The sequence below is a fragment of the Zootermopsis nevadensis genome, unplaced genomic scaffold, assembly GCF_977971745.1.
Source record: "Zootermopsis nevadensis isolate Lab colony 2312 unplaced genomic scaffold, Znev_1.0 Znev_ptg000025l, whole genome shotgun sequence".
NCBI lineage: Eukaryota > Metazoa > Arthropoda > Insecta > Blattodea > Termopsidae > Zootermopsis > Zootermopsis nevadensis.
The window spans coordinates 12,721,750-12,739,865 of NW_028259157.1; the positions used below are offsets into that span (position 1 = coordinate 12,721,750).

Consider the following 18,116-nt stretch of genomic DNA (forward strand, 5'->3'; position numbering starts at 1 on the left):
ACTACGTGAAGCTTCGTTTTCTTTCGAAATGAGGCATGTAAATTACGTTCTACTCTACGACATTTCTGAAGACTTGGAGATTCATGCAATCAATTAAGGATGTCAGATCTGAGGTTTTCGCGGCTGAGAGTCTGAAGATTCCTGTTTCAGAGGTCATCGCCCTGATGACGGAGGCAGCATGACCTCTGAAACGTTGGTGGACATCTACCAGACTACACAGTGCAACAACCCAGAAGACAGCAATCTTCAAATTAAGGATGGCGCACGCCAAAACGCTGTCTGACTTCCAAACGTTTTATTTTCAGTTTGTTTCTATTTTTTTTAGTTTCAATGCAGTGAATTCTTCATTTTTGTTGAAATCCATAAAATATGTGCTTTTTCTCAACGTGGTTCTAGTCCATCACATTCAGTCCATTTAATTTCTACAACAGCGCCGTACCGGCTCGGCAACTACTCCGACTTTAATGTGAGGCGGGTTAGTATGCGTGTAGTGTTCAGGCGCTCTGTTGTGGGGAAGCACGATAATTAGATTACATATTTAGGTCCGGACGGCTCTGGATGGGACCTGATAGAGTATTCCTGCATTTTGCTTTATTTCAATGGCAAAGTTTTCAAATTTTAACATGATGTTAATATTTTAAGTTTTTGTAGTTAAAAAATACTCCTTATTGTTAATTCTTTTCTACTAACATCTGGTAGTGATTTAAGCATTTTGTCACTACAGAACGAACCATTCTATAATATTCTAAAGCTTTTAGAACCCTCATGTTACTGCCAAATGCTTCACGAAGAGCAGCAAACGATTTCGATGGAATTTGGTGACGGCTTCCACAGATAAATTAATGGGATTTGTTTCAATTTAGGACATAATTCTGGTCGATTTAAACATCCGTCTTCATGACTGTTTATCTAGTTATGTGTTATTAAAATTATTTAATAATTAAAAAATTGTTTTTATAAAGTCCTATTTAAATTGCGTGTTCGCAGTACACTCTTGGCCACGAACATAACACATTTAATGTAGTCGCATAGACTTTTGCATGCTTGTAGCTTTACAACAGCGGATCGCAGGATGGTGAAGACAGCTCGGAACTCGCACCGTAGCAAAGTTATCTACGCTTTAGTCTTGACTTCGAGCCTCGCGATAAACGGAGTGGATTCCTTCCGCTTTCTTCAAGCATGCATTTTTATAACGGCGACTTCAATAACTTCAATCGGTGTCCCTCTTCTTTCTAAGAATCGCATTCCGTAGCAAGAACTGATTTTGGCGACACGTGGAATATAGCGCAGAACCATGATTTAGTATACCGATTCAGAAATACAGTTCGCCGGCACGTATCTCAGCGCGTAAATTTTTCATTAATAGATTGTGGCCGCAAGACACTCGAAAGGGGAGGGGGGCGATAGAGAACCAGCACGGCTTCCAAATTTGGTCCTACGAGTAAGGAATTGAGAGACGAAAAAATGAAATCGACTCTTGACGTCAGCAGAGGAAGCAAGCACTGAACCAGGTTTTGAAACAAACCATCAATCACTGTCCAGTAGATCAGATTTGTTTAGAGTGTCCTTTCAGGTGCTTGGCAAGATTAGTTCTTTGAAAATTCTCGTTTCCTGTCGTTGCATAAGGTTTAAAATGAAATACTTGTCTTTGCTATAATTATCCGGCATTCACAGTGGTTATTGACATACAGGTAGGAAGATGTGTTTCAATTATGCCTGAGGACTTGTTCAAATGTTGGTTTTTAATATGGATTCCTTAATTGTAATGTAAGATTTGAGGCTGTCGTGGCCATGTGGGTACACGTGGCGTCTTCTGGGTTGTTGTGTGCCTTGTAGTATTTTGACTGCATGCAAACGTTTCGGGCGGAAATATTGCCTTCATCGTCATGATGAAGTTGCTTTGGTATTCATCCAAAATGCTTCTGATATAGGCAGACGTGAGGTGAGACGTACATAACGAGTGTAAGAAGTCTTTGGGCAAACTGGGTCAGGCTTCGATACGTTCTTTCTATTTAGTTTTTAAGAATACCCTAATATTTACACATTTCTGAATCATAACCATGACTTACCGTTTATTAAATTTAGCTGAGTATATATTTTCTCTGCTTCTAATTCATTTTTGAAAATACTCTTGCAAAAATAAGACTATTAAGGAATTGTTCTGAACTGGGAAGCCGTGAGACTTGTACCCCGGTACGAATGTAACGTGTTTCTCCGACGCTGCACTCTGGTATTCGCCTACGAGTGTACATGGCGTCACCTCCGTGAGAACCGCGAATCTCACACATCGAGCCTGTTAGTGTCATTATATCCGTCTCTGCGATTGTAGAATCGTTTTTACGTCTGAAGACTGGCAATGCAAATGCATATTAATATTTCATTTGAGATCGCTTTGATTTTGTACTCCTACCCTGTGTATCGCTGCCATGTGACGACATTAAAGGCAGAGGACCGGAACACAGACTCCTTTGGTATCTCTTAAACAAAAGGAACAAAATTGAGCGGCGTCGTGTCATGTCCCTCCACTTTGCTTGAGGTCTCCGTGCTCGGCGGGGGGGGGGGGGGGAGGGGTGGGCAAAGTGGTAAACGAAGAGCCTCTGACGGCCCCATGGGAAATGATTAATTAATGAGACATTGTTGGTGTTGAGCAAGCGGTTTAATTAATAGAAGCTGCACACTGATCCGCGCTTTTGGTCCCTTGTAGCAACTCGGACGTGTCTCACCTCACTGAGTCGTCACTTGGCTGCATAGATTTGTGAAGAAAATTGCCACCAGTACCGTCTGTCTTCGAGCGCCTCGCAATTACGTCTGTGGAGCACGGTTGTTTTTGAGAATCTTAATAGTTGGTAACCCAGTCTACACCTCCCCGCCTGACTAGATGATAAGATAATAATGAATTGGAAAGAACGTGGAAGGGAAAGGTCATGGCCTAATTTAAGCTGCTGTTCGGGTATTTGCCCGGAAGGACTGTGGAAAACCACGGTTACGGTCTCTGGGATTAGATTTGAACTCGGAACCTCCCGAAAAGAATTAACCACTCTGACGCAACGTTTGGTGGTTTTGTCGTGAGCCTACTTTATATTACTGTTACGTTAGTTTTCAGATTGAGGTGGAGTGCCGATCGACTGAAGTTATTGCCATTATTGATGTAATATCTGAAATTGGAACGCCGGGGCGAAGCTTATCGGAACTGGATTCGAAAACCTTTCGATGTGACCGAATGAATGAGGCAGCAGGACCTAGACTCTGTTCCAAGTGCATGTTATGTTAACTGCAGTGGGACCACGTGGCTTTGTTTCTTATAATTAATTAGTTGTTTTTTTCTATTTCTGTGTTGCAGACTCTTAGAAAAACTGTCTGTCAAATGTCCAAATCGAAATTGCTGTGATAAAATTCTACCACGCGGCGATCTTCAAGATCATTTGAGTCAGAGGTAAGTTTAGTGTAATAATTATAGTTTTATTTTATGTGTTCCATAAAAAGCCACAAGTTATTTTTGTCTTGCGAGATCTGAGGTGGTGTAGGAATTTTCTTCTGGAGCTCACAAATATAAAATCTTTAAAGTAATGTGAAATGTTGTCGAAACTATTGAGTAGTTAAATTTACCGATGTCTCTAGTATCATTTGCGGTATGAACATGACTTTTATGGGATGTGCTCTGTAGTCTTATAGAAATATATCGACGTTTCAGAGGTGCATGTTCCTCCACCACTAGGACGATGATAGAGGCAGTGAGCACATTTAAAAGTCAGACCACACGGCGCCGCGTACCACATGACAGTATTCCTCACAGTTTTCGCCGTAAGAACCTGAAATCTTTTTGTATTCAGAGATTCATGTTAGTAGTACTCTTCGGAATTGTGAACCCTGAAGATGGAGGCAGTATATTTCTCCGGAACGTCTATATCTACATACAAATGTACACGGAGTTACTACACAGCGGGGAATTGTCTACATCTGTCGTCTTCAAAACAAATAACAGTGACTGGAATTTGTAGGGAGTACTGTTAAGCTTCTGGTTTTTCACAGTCTCAACGCTAATATTCACATGCCACTTCGCGAAGAATCACGCTTCAGTGCCGCATGTGACAGACAAACAGTGCTATCCAGATATCAGTTTCTATTTGCTTTCCGTTTTAGATGTGGTCCACATTTCTATCTCTTAAACGACTGTCTTTGGCACCGTTCCCTATATTTCATCGGGAAGACGACACGTACTTTTTGAAAAGTTTTTTTGTTTATGTGAGACTCGAGTAGAATTGACAAATAACGCGATTGGCGTGTTCGTTATTGGTGCGAAGAAAATGGGAACGGATATACTCGGGAATAGGCATCGGGTGCCCTCCCTCAGACGAGCAGTTACTACCAGTTTGCGTCCAATGGTCGAACTGTTGTGACTCTGTGTATCTTGAGTGTCATCTGCATTCTGCGCACGAATGCTGAAAATGTTATGTGGCCTAGCATTATCGAGCATCCTAACGCATTGAAAGCAATATCAACAACTTTAAATTGATCGTTCATAAAATGAATTACATAATTCTTAAAAGCACCGTACCGATAAAAAGGTATGAAATGTCGTGTAATTATGCTTCCTCGCGTCTAGAAATTTAATTCCTTGTAGGAATCAAATGCTGCAGTTGACGTCTGTTGGCATGTCAGTTCACTGAACGCTTAAACCGACTTCCTTATTCACAGTGCGGTTTAGTTCTGGGTGGGAGGGTTGGAACCCTGACTGAAGATCTAGGTTGCAGTAACGTATTCCCTGGTCGGGTGTCATTAAACACTCAGTAGTGTTGGTAGATGGAGCATGACGTATTTTTATTATATGCAAGTTTAACCTTTCAATAATTTTGTAATTTTGTCTCTCACGTGCAACATTAGTTTCAAATAATTTCATAAGTAACTTTAAATCTGTAACGTTGATAGCTTTGACGAACTCTTCATGATGGCCGATTGAAGGCCGACATATATTTGGTTTCGTAGATAATTTTGTGTAATAACTATATGGATTGTTCTCTTCTTGATTGCGACGTCTTGTTGGTTACTAACATTTCGGAGGCGATGATTTCTTCCGAAACGTTGGTAACAACCTACAAGACTGCACACTGTCACAATCCACTTTTTCCACCGCCGCCGAAACATCAAAACTCATGTCAGAAATGTGTGTTCATAAAATATACTTCAAGAATAAGTTGAAGATATCCGTCTTCTGGGTTATTGCGCTGTGTAGTCTGGTCGATGTTAACCAACGTTTCAGAGGTCATACTGCCTCCGTCATCAGGGCGATCCGCCCTGATGACGGAGGCAGTATGACCTCTGAAACGTTGGTTAACATCGACCAGACTACACAGCGCAACAACCCAGAAGACAGAAATCTTCATACTCATCGCCCTGATGATGGAGGCAGTATGACCTCTGAAACGTTGGTTAACATCGACCAGACTACACAGCGCAATAACCCAGAGGACGGATATCTTCATACTCACCGCTGTGAGAACCTCAAGTCTTACAAGAATAAGTTGTTTACATTTTTCGTTTTCCTTAGAACATAATGTTATGCCTGTACAACACTGTTTCACATTAAGAGATCAAAGTGTTTCGTAATGTAGTCGTAATATTTATTTTTCGATGCAGTCCTTTATATCAGGCATCAGACGAATGAGTCGCATAGTGAAGTATCTACAGAGGTTGCAGGAGACACTCAGAACTTTCGACAAGATTAAAAGCAATTAGTTTCGTAGACCGCTCAGGGGAGGGCGTGGTCTGTATATTGTGGAAATGACGTCAGTGTCTCCTTCGTATCGGATTTGGTTTTTAGTTCCATCCTCAGTTTGCTTTGAGTACTTCAGCATGAATGAGTTGCGTGTTCTTCTTCCAAGATTCCACTAACGCCACTGTATCTTTCGTCTCGTATACTAAACTTTTAAATACTTTGAAATCGAGGCGCGTTTGTTCCGTCACATTCGCGACGTTCTTCTCGCAGTCCTCTGACGGATTTTCCGCTTACGTTGTCTGGATGTCTCTTTTTCGTATCCTGTATTACCCTCTATTCGTTTTGTGTGAATGCACATGAATGAATCTGCACGCTGTCTTATTTTCATTAATGACTGATTTAATCTCCTCGCTCCGTATCTGTAACCTCTTTTTACTCCTTCCTTATCCTCTTTGCCATTTTTTTCTCGTTACATCTCTCAAACAAGACCTGTATAATGCCTCTCGCTTGGAGCTGTAATATTAATTTTAATTCATTTACATAACATATTTATCCTGTATTCTTTTACTAACAGAAGGACCATGAATCTTCCTTCTTCGTATTTAAAAAACTCCTAGCTTTCCGTGGTATCCTCCGAACCACAAAATTATCTGTGTCTAATCCCAGGGCATGTGTAAACTGTTCTGTTGTGTGACATTTGGAGTTCCGTGTACTTCTTCTGGGTAGTAACGCCGTACGGACTTGTAGGTAGACACTAACGTCTCGGAGAAACGTACTGTCTCCGTCTTCAGGGCCGCTTGCATCTGCTTATCTGCAGTTAGCATACTGCCATAGACCATTTGTGTATGACTCGATGTTTGAAGAAGCTATTTAATACCAGTGGTTTGCATAAATGTTTATATAAACCGATGTATCTTAGCTTACAGCCACTTTCATGTCTCGCCTTTCCTCAACCTATTTCTCAAATGTCCAACTTTTTCATTTGTATCATCAGTCATATACATTTACTATTGTGTATATGGCACTTGAAGGCGTACGTCTACCTAATACTAATGACGTCTTGTTCAGATCCTTTTGGAACAGCTAAGGCCAATCAGAATGCTTTGAAAGCACGTGTACTCTGGTGCAGTCTTGTACCCCTAAACCATGTGATTTTTGTAATGGATACGCGTTGTGATTTCTTTCCTTTAGGGACTGGACTTTTAAATATTATTTACATTAATATCAAAATTCCGCCTCGAGGTACTCCCCCAGCATTCAAGGACAATGTAAAATTTCAAAATTCCGGTCTAACTCAGATTCTCTCCTTGTCACACTTCTGGACGCCTTATCTTCTATTCAAACTGACTTCACCAGGACGAGCGGGCACTGCCTGGGAAACTCCATAGACGAAGATTTATCTGTGTGTTCTCCGTTAAACGAGGCATCTGTCACCGCTGTCCCCTCCCATTCACTTGAGGTTCAAAGGGTTAAGTGGTGGAAAGGAAGCGAGGTTACTCGGGTTTCATTGTTTCTCAGATGCCCTGGAGCGACTGCAGTTGCTGTGAAGCCACACCCGAACGCTCCTGCGTCTTCTCAGCGTCCCGTCAGCACGGCTCAGTCATCACCGTCGAAGCAAGGGGACGCCACTGGTCGCAGTAAAGGTAGGATCGCAGACGTTTCGGTTAATACCTTTTGCTAACCGTTAAGTGCGAACTGTGTACTTCTTGCAAGATTTCTCGAGCTTCGTCGACTGTTGCAAATACACTTTTGGCCCAGGCAGCCGAGGTACGGGGAGGCGGTCTTGCTTTATGCCTTCATTCCCTTATAAATAATAATAATGTTGATTTACTTATGTGCTTGACAACAGCCAAACAGTAACAATTGCAGCCAAGCTCAAAGAAAATATATATATATTTTTATTTAGTGTTCTGTCTGACGACAGGTCCATATGAACAGGATCCTTCCATCCTTTTCTCGGACTGGGACCTGTTCATATACGTTCTTGGCAGATGATCCAGAAGTGGTTTGCCATTGCCTTCTTCTGTGTGTGAATGGAGTAATTGTTGGGATGCCACGGAGGAAAACTCCGTGTTTCCTAGACCACGGCCTTGCCCAACACAAGTTATAAATTCGGGCACCGCCGGGAATCGAACCCGAGGCCCCCAGGATTACAAGGCCAGCGTTCTAACCGCTAGACCACCGTGGCGGTATACTTGCTATTAAAAAGAAGTTTTGTTCATCTAAAGCCTTCGTTCTTAAGGAGATTGTAGGTGTTAAGTTGGCGTTAGGAAGACATTCCATCTTTCTATGTCAGTGACGTCATTGGTAGAGCATTGCTGTTTGTTGTGTTATGACGGAACCCGTGGAACTGGAAAAGAGGAAAGCGTTAAAGTGGTTTACCTAGAAGTGAACAAACTTTCAGGCAGAGGAGGATGTGGCGGAAAATTGGATTATAACGTTTAGAATTTTTCAAAACACGGCGCGAGGAAAGTGGTGTATTGTGCTCAGAAGACCTGTGTTCACGCTCATTTATTTATTACTCTGCTCGAATAACTCGATAATGTATAGAGTGAAGCTTTCGCGGCAACTGAAGTTGATAAAAGGCTCTCGGGTTACAAGCCGCGTCACGTGTCTGAACGGTGAACACGCCATATCTTGTAGAATTTGAGGTTTTCTCATCATCGAGTCTGAGCGAGCGCACAACAAACAGTCGGATTTGTTACCCAGCAGCCCCGAGGATGAGAACAGAGATTGGTCTCGAAACGTTGCCACCTGATGCGGCTTGAAACCCGAGAGCCTTTCATCAACTCGATAATACTTCGTATAAACTCGTTCAGCCACTCGGTCAGCTGGGATGCTGTGTTACGAGTGAGGATGATCTACTGAGCTGGTGTCCGCAATGAAGCATGACGCATTATGGCAGCTGTGGGGAAATGTGGACGTGTGGCTAGATCAGGGGTGGCCAACCCAAATGATCTTTCGGGCCACTTTGGAAATGCATCATAACTCCGCGGGCCACATATAAAATTATATATCCCCATATTAGATTTAGATACACTATAGACATTTTTTTGGAGTGAAAAATTGAAACATAATGAGTTATTATTATTGTGTTTACTATTATTCTTACATGTAACATAGATAATATAATAATAATGATACTAAGCGTACATTGTAAAGAAATCTCGCGGGCCGGAAAAATGTTCAAGGCGGGCCACATGCGGCCCGCGGGCCGCGGGTTGGCCACCCCTGGGCTAGATAATATGTATCGGTACTTAGGGCAGCCAGGACACCTTGTATAGTGACCAGGCTACGGACTTCAGACCGGGATGTTGTCTCTTTTTGGTTATAAGTATTTAAGTAGTTTAATTGAAATATTGATTTCCGATTTTGTGTAACTCGGAGGTTCATTACCGCATTCATAAGAGCCCGCCACCTTCCCTTAATCGGAGCTGTTTGATTCCAGTTCACACCTCGCCGTCTTATTATTCTCCCATAAACATCTGTACATCGTATATGGATTTATGTGCACAGACACATTGAAGGTGGCTGTCTTGTGGGATGTTGCGCGTGTGTTCTCATCACAGAAGACAGATTTTCCGTTTCGTTAACGTTGCACGTGTACATTGAAGCATTTCTGTTATTTTAAATTATTAGCATGAATGTGTGGCTTCATCATACAATGTACAATTTGTAGAATAGTTCTATCGACATTTTTGAGGACTTTTAGTACAAGACGTAATCAGTGTCATCACTTTTGGTGTCAATCTATGCGTTGATGTCGGCGGGAGTTAACTGAATTGCTCGGAAATGCTCTGAAGCCGAAAAGGACACAGTTGCGCGCGGTCACATTGGACTTCGATGAAGTGCGGCCATATCTGTGTTGACCGACTTTCGTTAATTTACACTGCACGTCCCCCCCTCCCCTCTACGCGCTACTCTCCAAATATTCTGTAGCATTTTGCAGGCTGTGCACGAACCTTCTTCTCACTTCCACTACAGCGCACTTCCTCCATGACCTCTTTTACTTCTGTTTCGTGGGATATGAGAGAGAGAGAGAGAGACGAGAGGTTTTGCTAGTTGGGAAAATAAACAGCCCCCACCCCCACCCCACGGCAGGAGCACGCAAAAATGTTGCGAAATGTGTGCCCTAGACATCCAGTTAAAATAAATACGTAGATTAGATTATTTAGCGGAGTTGTGTATGAATCCAATTTGCTTTGCTCCAGTTTTGAACAGACACATACAAAACATCCCCGCGCGCGGTACATTTGTTCGAACTAATCAGGTTTCATGCCCTTTGTAACGATCTAGGCTTGTTTTACCAAGCAATTACACGGAGTATTTTTTTTGTCGAACGCACTCAGCGCAACATTTTTTTAAAAAAAACAAGGTACGTATGTAGTCCCTGCCCCTCGCCGGTCTGTTAGAATTTGTCTTTCAGAACACATTGTCTGCTGTATTAATTGCGTAGGTCTTCTTTTTCTCTTGCTAATTACATTTGCGCTATATACTGCAACAGTTCCACTGCCTTTGTGAGCTTCGGGGGAGGTTTTGTTTCACTTTGAAGGATCTCTGTTGCGGAATATAGGCCTATGTGTTATTGGCAGTGAACGCGAGCCTTTCTCTTCGTTGTTTTAGCGAACAACATGAATCCTTTGCTGTAACGCGGGCCGTGGAAATGTCTCTGGTACTTATTCCAGTTGTCAGTGTATGCAACGTTTCTCAATCGATACATAAAGGAGCATTCTTATTCAGTGAGGGCGACATTGTTCTGAAGATATCCGTCTTCTGGGTTCTTGCGCTGTGTAGTCTGGTCGATGTCTACCAACGTTTCAGAGGTCATACTGCCTCCGTCATCAGAGTATGAAGATTTCTGTCTTCTGGGTTGTTGCGCTGTGTAGTCTGGTCGATGTTAACCAACGTTTCAGAGGTCATACTGCCTCCATCATCAGGGCGATGAGTATGAAGATTTCTGTCTTCTGGGTTGTTGCGCTGTGTAGTCTGGTCGATGTTAACCAACGTTTCAGAGGTCATACTGCCTCCATCATCAGGGCGATGAGTATGAAGATTTCTGTCTTCTGGGTTGCTGCGCTGTGTAGTCTGGTCAATGTTAACAGACGTTTCGGAGGTCATACTTCCTCCATCATCAGGGCGATGAGTATGAAGATTTCTGTCTTCTGGGTTGTTGCGCTGTGTAGTCTGGTCGATGTTAACCAGACTACACAGCGCAACAACCCAGAAGACAGAAATCTTCATACTCACCGCTGTGAGAACCTCAAGTCGGACATTGTTCTGGTTTGTGACGTACCAACGTTCTTGAGGAACGTACTGCCACGATTTCTATCCTTGAATATGGTGGCTTGTATGTTACGTATTTTCCAATAAATTAAATACGTCTGTAATTTATGAGAACTACAAACCCACCTGTTTGCGAATTATCTGTTATCTGTGTTCCTTTGTGTTTCCTTATGGCTTTTAGAATAAAAGTGTGAATTTTTGGTATTCTGAGTTGCCACACAGCCTTGTGGCTGATTACCAATGTTTCGGAGGAACGAATTCGCCCAAATCTTCGAGATAGTATAAAAATCTTTGTGTTTCCAGTTGTCCTACACCCGTCCAGTACTCGATAGGCACCGCTGTCTACATATGAAAGTGTTTTCTTCTCTAGTAATTTGTTTTTTTGTTTTGTTTTGTTTTCTCATTTTGCTCTTAACTTCTCTTTGACGACGTATTTTTATTCAAGCCCACTCGACATTCTGTTATCGTTGTACAGTTTTTTTTATAGGCGAAAGTGGCAGATAAACTAACCTATACAGACGTTCGTACCCTTCACGTGTTTCGCTAAGAATCAGCGTGTAGCCTCGCAACTGCAGCTGTGACTCCAGTGTTTTATTACCGTGAAGACTCTCACTTTATCCAAAAGGCGCCTTAAACTGATGTTAAGTCGTATATAAATTGATATATGATGTGAAGCTTTCATTAAATTATCATCATCATTATTAGTGCGCATTTATTTATTTTATCCGTGAATATATGTATACATAAGATGCAACAAAATTAATTTGTAGCTTAAGTTGCGTCATGTTTGTGTTGAAATCAAATATATATTTATTATCTCAGTCTATACATTGCATCGAAGTATATAATAGTTTTAAAATGATAAAAACGACGATATAAACCTGAAGATGATGTCATAAAACATCGAAACATGTCGTGCAATTAATAATAAGCGCCATAATAAATGTAACATTATACTACGATAAAAGCGCCATAATATAATATAATATAACTTATTGTAATATTTTATACTACAGATGTTATAGTGTTATATAAAATTTTAACAACAACATTTTAAATACGTTTGTGTATAGACTGAGATAATAAATATATATTTAACAAAATTAATGTTCGGACTAAACTGAGAAGTGGCTTATGTTTGAAGCATTTCACGAAATGGAACTGGTAGCTGGCGTTATGCAGGTTTTCTGCTTCAATCGGCTGGAACCTACAAAAGTTGTGCTGACTGAGACCGTAATATAGAACTACAATTTTACCCTTGTTTTGTATTATTGTAAAACGTGGTATTTTAGGTTTACACGGCACAGAATCCGATGATGGCTGTCGTCTGGGCTGTGGCGTCGTGTAGTCTAGTAGAAGTTTGCCAACGTTTCAGAGGTCCTTGCTGCCTCCATCATAAGGAGAACAGGGTGGTGCTAAGGATGGTTTGCTTGGTGCGTTGGTCTTGGACTGTGAACCATTCCGGTAACCAGTAAAGTGGATCCATGTCTGCATCCGTTGCGTGTAGCTTGGCGAAGTTGGAATTGTCTTCCTGCCTGGGAGGAGTCCGGGGCTGTAGCTTAAGTACAGCGGTGTCCTTATTTGTTAGGACTGATGTTCTGATGAGTGGCATGTGGCTTCAGACACTTAACAAACTTGCAAACTTCGTAGTAGCAGTGGCTGCTGAGTGGGTGAAAACCTGCTTTATGTTGACTTCAACTAAAAGCATCTAACGTTCAGAGTATAAATCCGTTAACACGTGGAACAGAACGCAGAAGATTAGGAAATAGTTTTTCCCATTCGCTGTTGTTTTATTTTCGAAATGCATTTCAGAGGAACTGGCTGGCTCGGTCTTTGTATACATCTTACACTGAAAATAAAATGGCTGCTTTCTGGCTTGTCCGTTATAGTCTGATAGATCGATTTGTTGATGAAGGCAGCAGCGACCTCTCAAAATTGCGCCGTGAGAACCCGAATTCTCACTACACCGAAAGGTTTGCCCTGACATTCGGTTGATTTCGTCCAGCCTCCGAACACTGATTTCAATTACGTTCAGAAATTTGATTTCTGTAGCCGCGTTCTGGACCCCTTCTAGTATTTCTACGTTCGAATAGTCCTCTTCGTCAATGTTTCTCAGGAAATAATGTTGCAAGCTGCCGTCAGCCCCTAAATGGACTCGTTAATGTGGCGTCACTTAGCTCAGGGGTGGCCAACTTGTTAGGTGGAATATTCAAAGAAAACTCTGATCTGCAGTTTTCCGTCGTATGTTTTTGTGAACTGCGTATTCAGGTGTAACGCAGAATCATATCAATGTGAGATCTGCGTGTTTGTTACTGTTCTGTCACGTAATTGTAACAATTTCTGATGATCCTGACGTTACCTGCTCAGAGCCGCAGGTGCGGTAGTACTTAAAACATTGTCGTCACTAATTCCACTTACAGTGTAATGCCAAGCACTGAGGAAGTAGAGATTTAACTCAATCTGTGAGCTACTTTCGATTTCCCCAGGGCCGCTCCGTCGGTTTACAGAAATAACAGTCATTTTACGGTAATATGTATAACATTGTCGCCATCTTGTTAATCGAGTTAGTGGACTGTGTCGTATTTCGAGTTTCGAGAGTGGAGATTGATGATGATTGATGACCACAACATATCACTCATCGAGAGAAACTAGGACGGACGTTGGCATCCCTCCCAGTTGACATTAAGGGACCAAGGATGACTCAGTGACTGCGTGCTTGAAACTTTACCTTAATATCCGTTCTTGAATTGGTTTCGAAACTCGGCCAAACCTAGAATCGAAGTGGTGTAGATTCATGAGCCGTGTGGAGTGACCTAAGAGTTTCTGATCCAGGCGTATTGCATGTGCTACTAGTACATTACTGTGGGAATGCCATTACTTCCGCTATTAAAGGCATTAAAATGACAACATGAACGGACAGTCCTGTTAGAAGATAAAATCTGCCAGCACTCCGTTCTGTTGAGTATTCCAGTGATCGGTAACTCTCGAAGCTTCCGACTTGATTAGAATTCCATGCGGTTTTACTTACTTTGCCAACTGTCGATCTAATTCTTCTGGCTTGTGACGCCGTGTGGACTCGTAGCTAGATAATAACGTTCCCGGGAAACATACTGCCTCAATCTGCAGAACTGATCGTTCTACGAGATGTTGCAAGTGTGCACGACTTCACGACCAAAAGTAACATCGACTCCTCATCGTCGTGAGAACCTCAGATCTCACAAAATACTATCTGAAAACACGTTTCCCTCGTCCCTCTCGAGTCCTCACTACTCATATTTTCATTAAGATAATCAGAATGTTATATACAAAGTGTGAATACCATGTTAAGATATCATAAGTAAGCCTGTATTGTAATCTGCATAAAAGTTTCTTATATTTGTGTAAACATTCCGACATATATATATAGTTTCAGGCATCGATTAATCTGTTTTCAGAAGGAAAAGAAAAATATCTGTGCAGTGACGTAACTGGAAATCAGTGGTGATCTTGTGTTTCAGTACTCGCCTCTCGTAAGGCTTTACCCTAGTACTTTGTGGCAGATTAACGTCTATTTCGAGAGGGAACTATACTCAGTACTTAAAAGTTAGCCTTTGCAAATGCAACCAATTTTTTTTTTGTCTTAACAAAGAGGGATTTTTGGCTTAATTCCATCTTCCGTCTAATCGTCTTACAAGGAATAAATTTTAGAGACTTATTTTTAATTGTAAAGTTTTCCTCCGTTCAACTTAACATTTTGCGCAGTTTTGTTATGCAACTGACGAATTTCATTGAAGAGAGTCCATTTTAAGAAGCCAACAGTAAGCTCAGCTAGTCAAGCCTGTCATGCAACCCGAAAGTTTATTACCATCTTGACGGGAGCCCGCTATCTTGAGCCAAATTAACCCAATCTGCACACTGCAGCCTTATCTTCTAAAGTTTCACGAATTTTAATATTATCGTCCCATCTACTCCTAGGTCTTTCAAGTAGTCTTCCTCCAGGCTTTTCAACAAAAATGTACCCATTTCTTATCTCCTTCATGCGCACTACATGCCCCGTCCATGTTTTCATCGTTGATTTTATTTCATTGTCCTGATATTTATTGAAGAATACAAATTTATTCAGCTCCTCAGTTCTATCCAGCCTCTCATTACTTCTCCCTCTTTGGGCTAATGGTTTTTCTCAACGCCCTGCTCCCAAACACCCCTAGTCTACGTTCTTTCCTTGACGTGAGAGATCAGGTTTTGCACCCACACAAAACAACAGATAAAGTATTGTAATGTTTTAATATTATATAATTTTAACATCATTTAATTACAACGTTTGTGTATAGACTGTGAAAATAAATATATATTTAATCAACACAAACATGACGCATTTAAGCTACAAAAAGATAAAGTATTGTTTTATTTTTTATATGTGGGCTCTTGTCAACATTGCAAAATATAACTAATTTAAAGTTTGTATTTGAGGCGGTAGTAACTGGTAATTTTATGCTAGCGAAAAGAAGAAACTTCTAATTTGCATTTTTTCAAGACCTAATAGTGAAATTCTTTGTGATCTGTTGGGATTTTGATTCTGTCTGCGTTTGAAATGCGTTCCGATTTTAAACCCTGAGCTACTGCTGATTTAGTGAGCGTAAGTTGTCTAAATTTGACGCCAGTTCCGAATACATTCTCTGTGTGTTTTAATTGGCATATTCGTTTTTGTCGCGTGGGAAATAAAACAGCCACTGACACCAGTGTCCTAGGGCATGCAATGGCGGATACACGTACCCGAAATACCACATTTATATCTCTGTGGCATTACAGCTAACAAATTTAACGCACCCTGTTTACAATTTGTCTTCTATGAAGTCTGTAATGTGACTAATCGGAAAACATAATTATAATTTATATTTATGAGAAGGCTTGAAACTCACTGAAGTAGCAGGTAGTGTGAATTGCTAATTCTGCTCCGGCCATGTGCCGTCTTTCGTCAGGAATCCCACAAATTGAATAACCCTTCTCCCACTTGCTTTTTGGTTGGCCGAACAAATCATCCCTCTTTGAATACAAAAATAAAGTTACCACACATGTTGAAAGATACGTTGACCTTTCAGAGATTGGAAAAAGATGGAGATTTGTTAGGACAGACTAAGCTGCCAGTGGTAAACATGCAAGCAGAATTTAATTGGCAAGTGTACTTGGAATAAATGCACAAAAAACCAATATATTTTAATAAAATTGTGCATTGCGTTTTTAATCGATTATCCGGCTTATTCAATTTTGTAGAAACAGTTCTCATATAGCGCAACGAATGCAATCATTTTAAGTGCTTTTAAATTCGGCTTTACGTATTTAGCTTTAAAACCTACATGTAATGCATGAGTTACTAGCGGGATCGATGTTGGAATTGTATTACTCGTTAGAAACTGTGTTTATGTTTAAGTCCCTCTTAATGCATATTGCGTTTTGAAGCTGGTTAACACAGGCTGATTACAGTTGTGTGTAGCCACTGCTTAAACATCGATTAACATTGCCATGTAACTTATTACATCTGCTTCAGGAACTCTGAGCTCAAATTAAATTAGATCGTCACGTGTTAAAGAATAAGGCGAGAGTAACCCAAGATCGTTTAGAAAGACTGACTTTTATATTAACTGTGTTGAAGGTTTGTGTTCTGTCAAGAATCTAGTCGCGCATGAAAGATCACTTTCCATCAGGACCACCCAGGCGTTTCGGAGGCTGTATTGGACCCTCCACCCTCACAACCAGCAGTACCTTGAAAACTGGAGCTTTGTCTTCATTTCTCACAGATTTGTCTTCCTCAGTGGCCACAGATGTATTTGACTTAGAGTTAAATTTCATTTGTAGTCCATTACTTAATGAAACTTCTTGTGGTACTCCTGTCCGGCGTTGAAGGTAGACCCAGTGTTGGTACCGCGACGAATGTAAAATGGACCACATCGCATTGTCGTTTGGGGGAATTTGAGACTTAACAGAAAATTTAGACCAATATTAAATTGTTCCCCAGGGAAAATTATTGCACGCTGTAGGATTTTAAAATATTAACACATGTATATTAGTATTTTTATATATGTTATATTTAACGTACTGTACTGTATTTCAATAATTTTATTGGTTTAACGGTGATAATGTCAGTGGTAGTGATATAGTGTTGGCAGCGAATTTAGTTGATAATTCCCAGTGATGTTGCCGTCATGTTCAGTGAAGTTACGCAGAAGATGGCACCAGCAGGTTCGTCCGAACCTTTGGTATCCACCTTCGACCACACACGTCTTATCTAATCTGAATTATAAGTTACGTACAGGGCTGAGTATTTATAAAGCTCCATAAGGGAGGTCGTAATTCGAAGATTCCTGCACTTACTACAGCGGTGTACGGATTGTCGTCAAAGAATAAGTTTGTTTGCATTTTTCAGTTTTTCGACTTCTAAAACAAGAATTCCAACGTGTTTAAAGTATTTTGGAATACGAACATGAAGTAGACTATCGGCTCCTATATTTGAAGATCTGTATGTACTTTTATTAGCGTTAGGAAATAATATCAAATAACTCATAATCTTCCGATGGGTTCTGCATAAATTATGTAGTGATATTTTCATTACAGGTACTTTTAAAAGTAACTTGCGTGCATTTATTTCCCGATTTCCAAAATTATTTTATCGTCCTGTTTCGCGGGGTCTTGTCTCTGTGACCGTGTGATCGGTTTTTGTTCAGTTAATCCAATAGGTTAATTGTCGTTTCGACATGTAGTGAATGTGTGGTGAATTTTGCATAGAATGATGATGAGGTCATGTCAAGGGTCCATGAAACCACATCAAAGTTAATAGGTCCATACCAATTTTTTTTTCCAAGCCTGCCGTTATGTTTGATTGTGTTCCTGTGTAAAGAGACTGGGATAATATGGCCTGAAATTGTTTTATCGCTCAGTTAAAGCGTAATGCACCACATATGTCGATGTCCACAAGGGAGTTTCTTCTACAGACGCACGTGACTTCCTTAGCCAGAATTTGTAAATGCACACAATGACTTCATTGGCATCGAACAGAAATAGGTTGAGATTAAACGGAAATGATGTTTCTGTCGACCTGCCAATATTCTTATCTTATCAACAAAGAAGAACTTGTAGTATGCTTTCA

The 18,116-nt window shown here is 40.9% G+C and overlaps 1 protein-coding gene across 5 annotated transcripts in view; it reads left to right on the plus strand.

Moving 5' to 3' along the window:
- The window catches only part of LOC110831763 (ligand of Numb protein X 2), a 156,707-nt gene that overhangs the window by 50,582 nt on the left and 88,009 nt on the right, over nt 1–18,116 (plus strand). For all 5 annotated transcript variants that reach the window (XM_087355960.1, XM_087355962.1, XM_087355961.1 and 2 more), the window contains 2 exons: nt 3,341–3,433; nt 7,232–7,356. In XM_087355960.1, the coding sequence (XP_087212086.1) occupies nt 3,341–3,433; nt 7,232–7,356 (218 nt within the window). The remainder of the gene's footprint in view (nt 1–3,340; nt 3,434–7,231; nt 7,357–18,116) is intronic.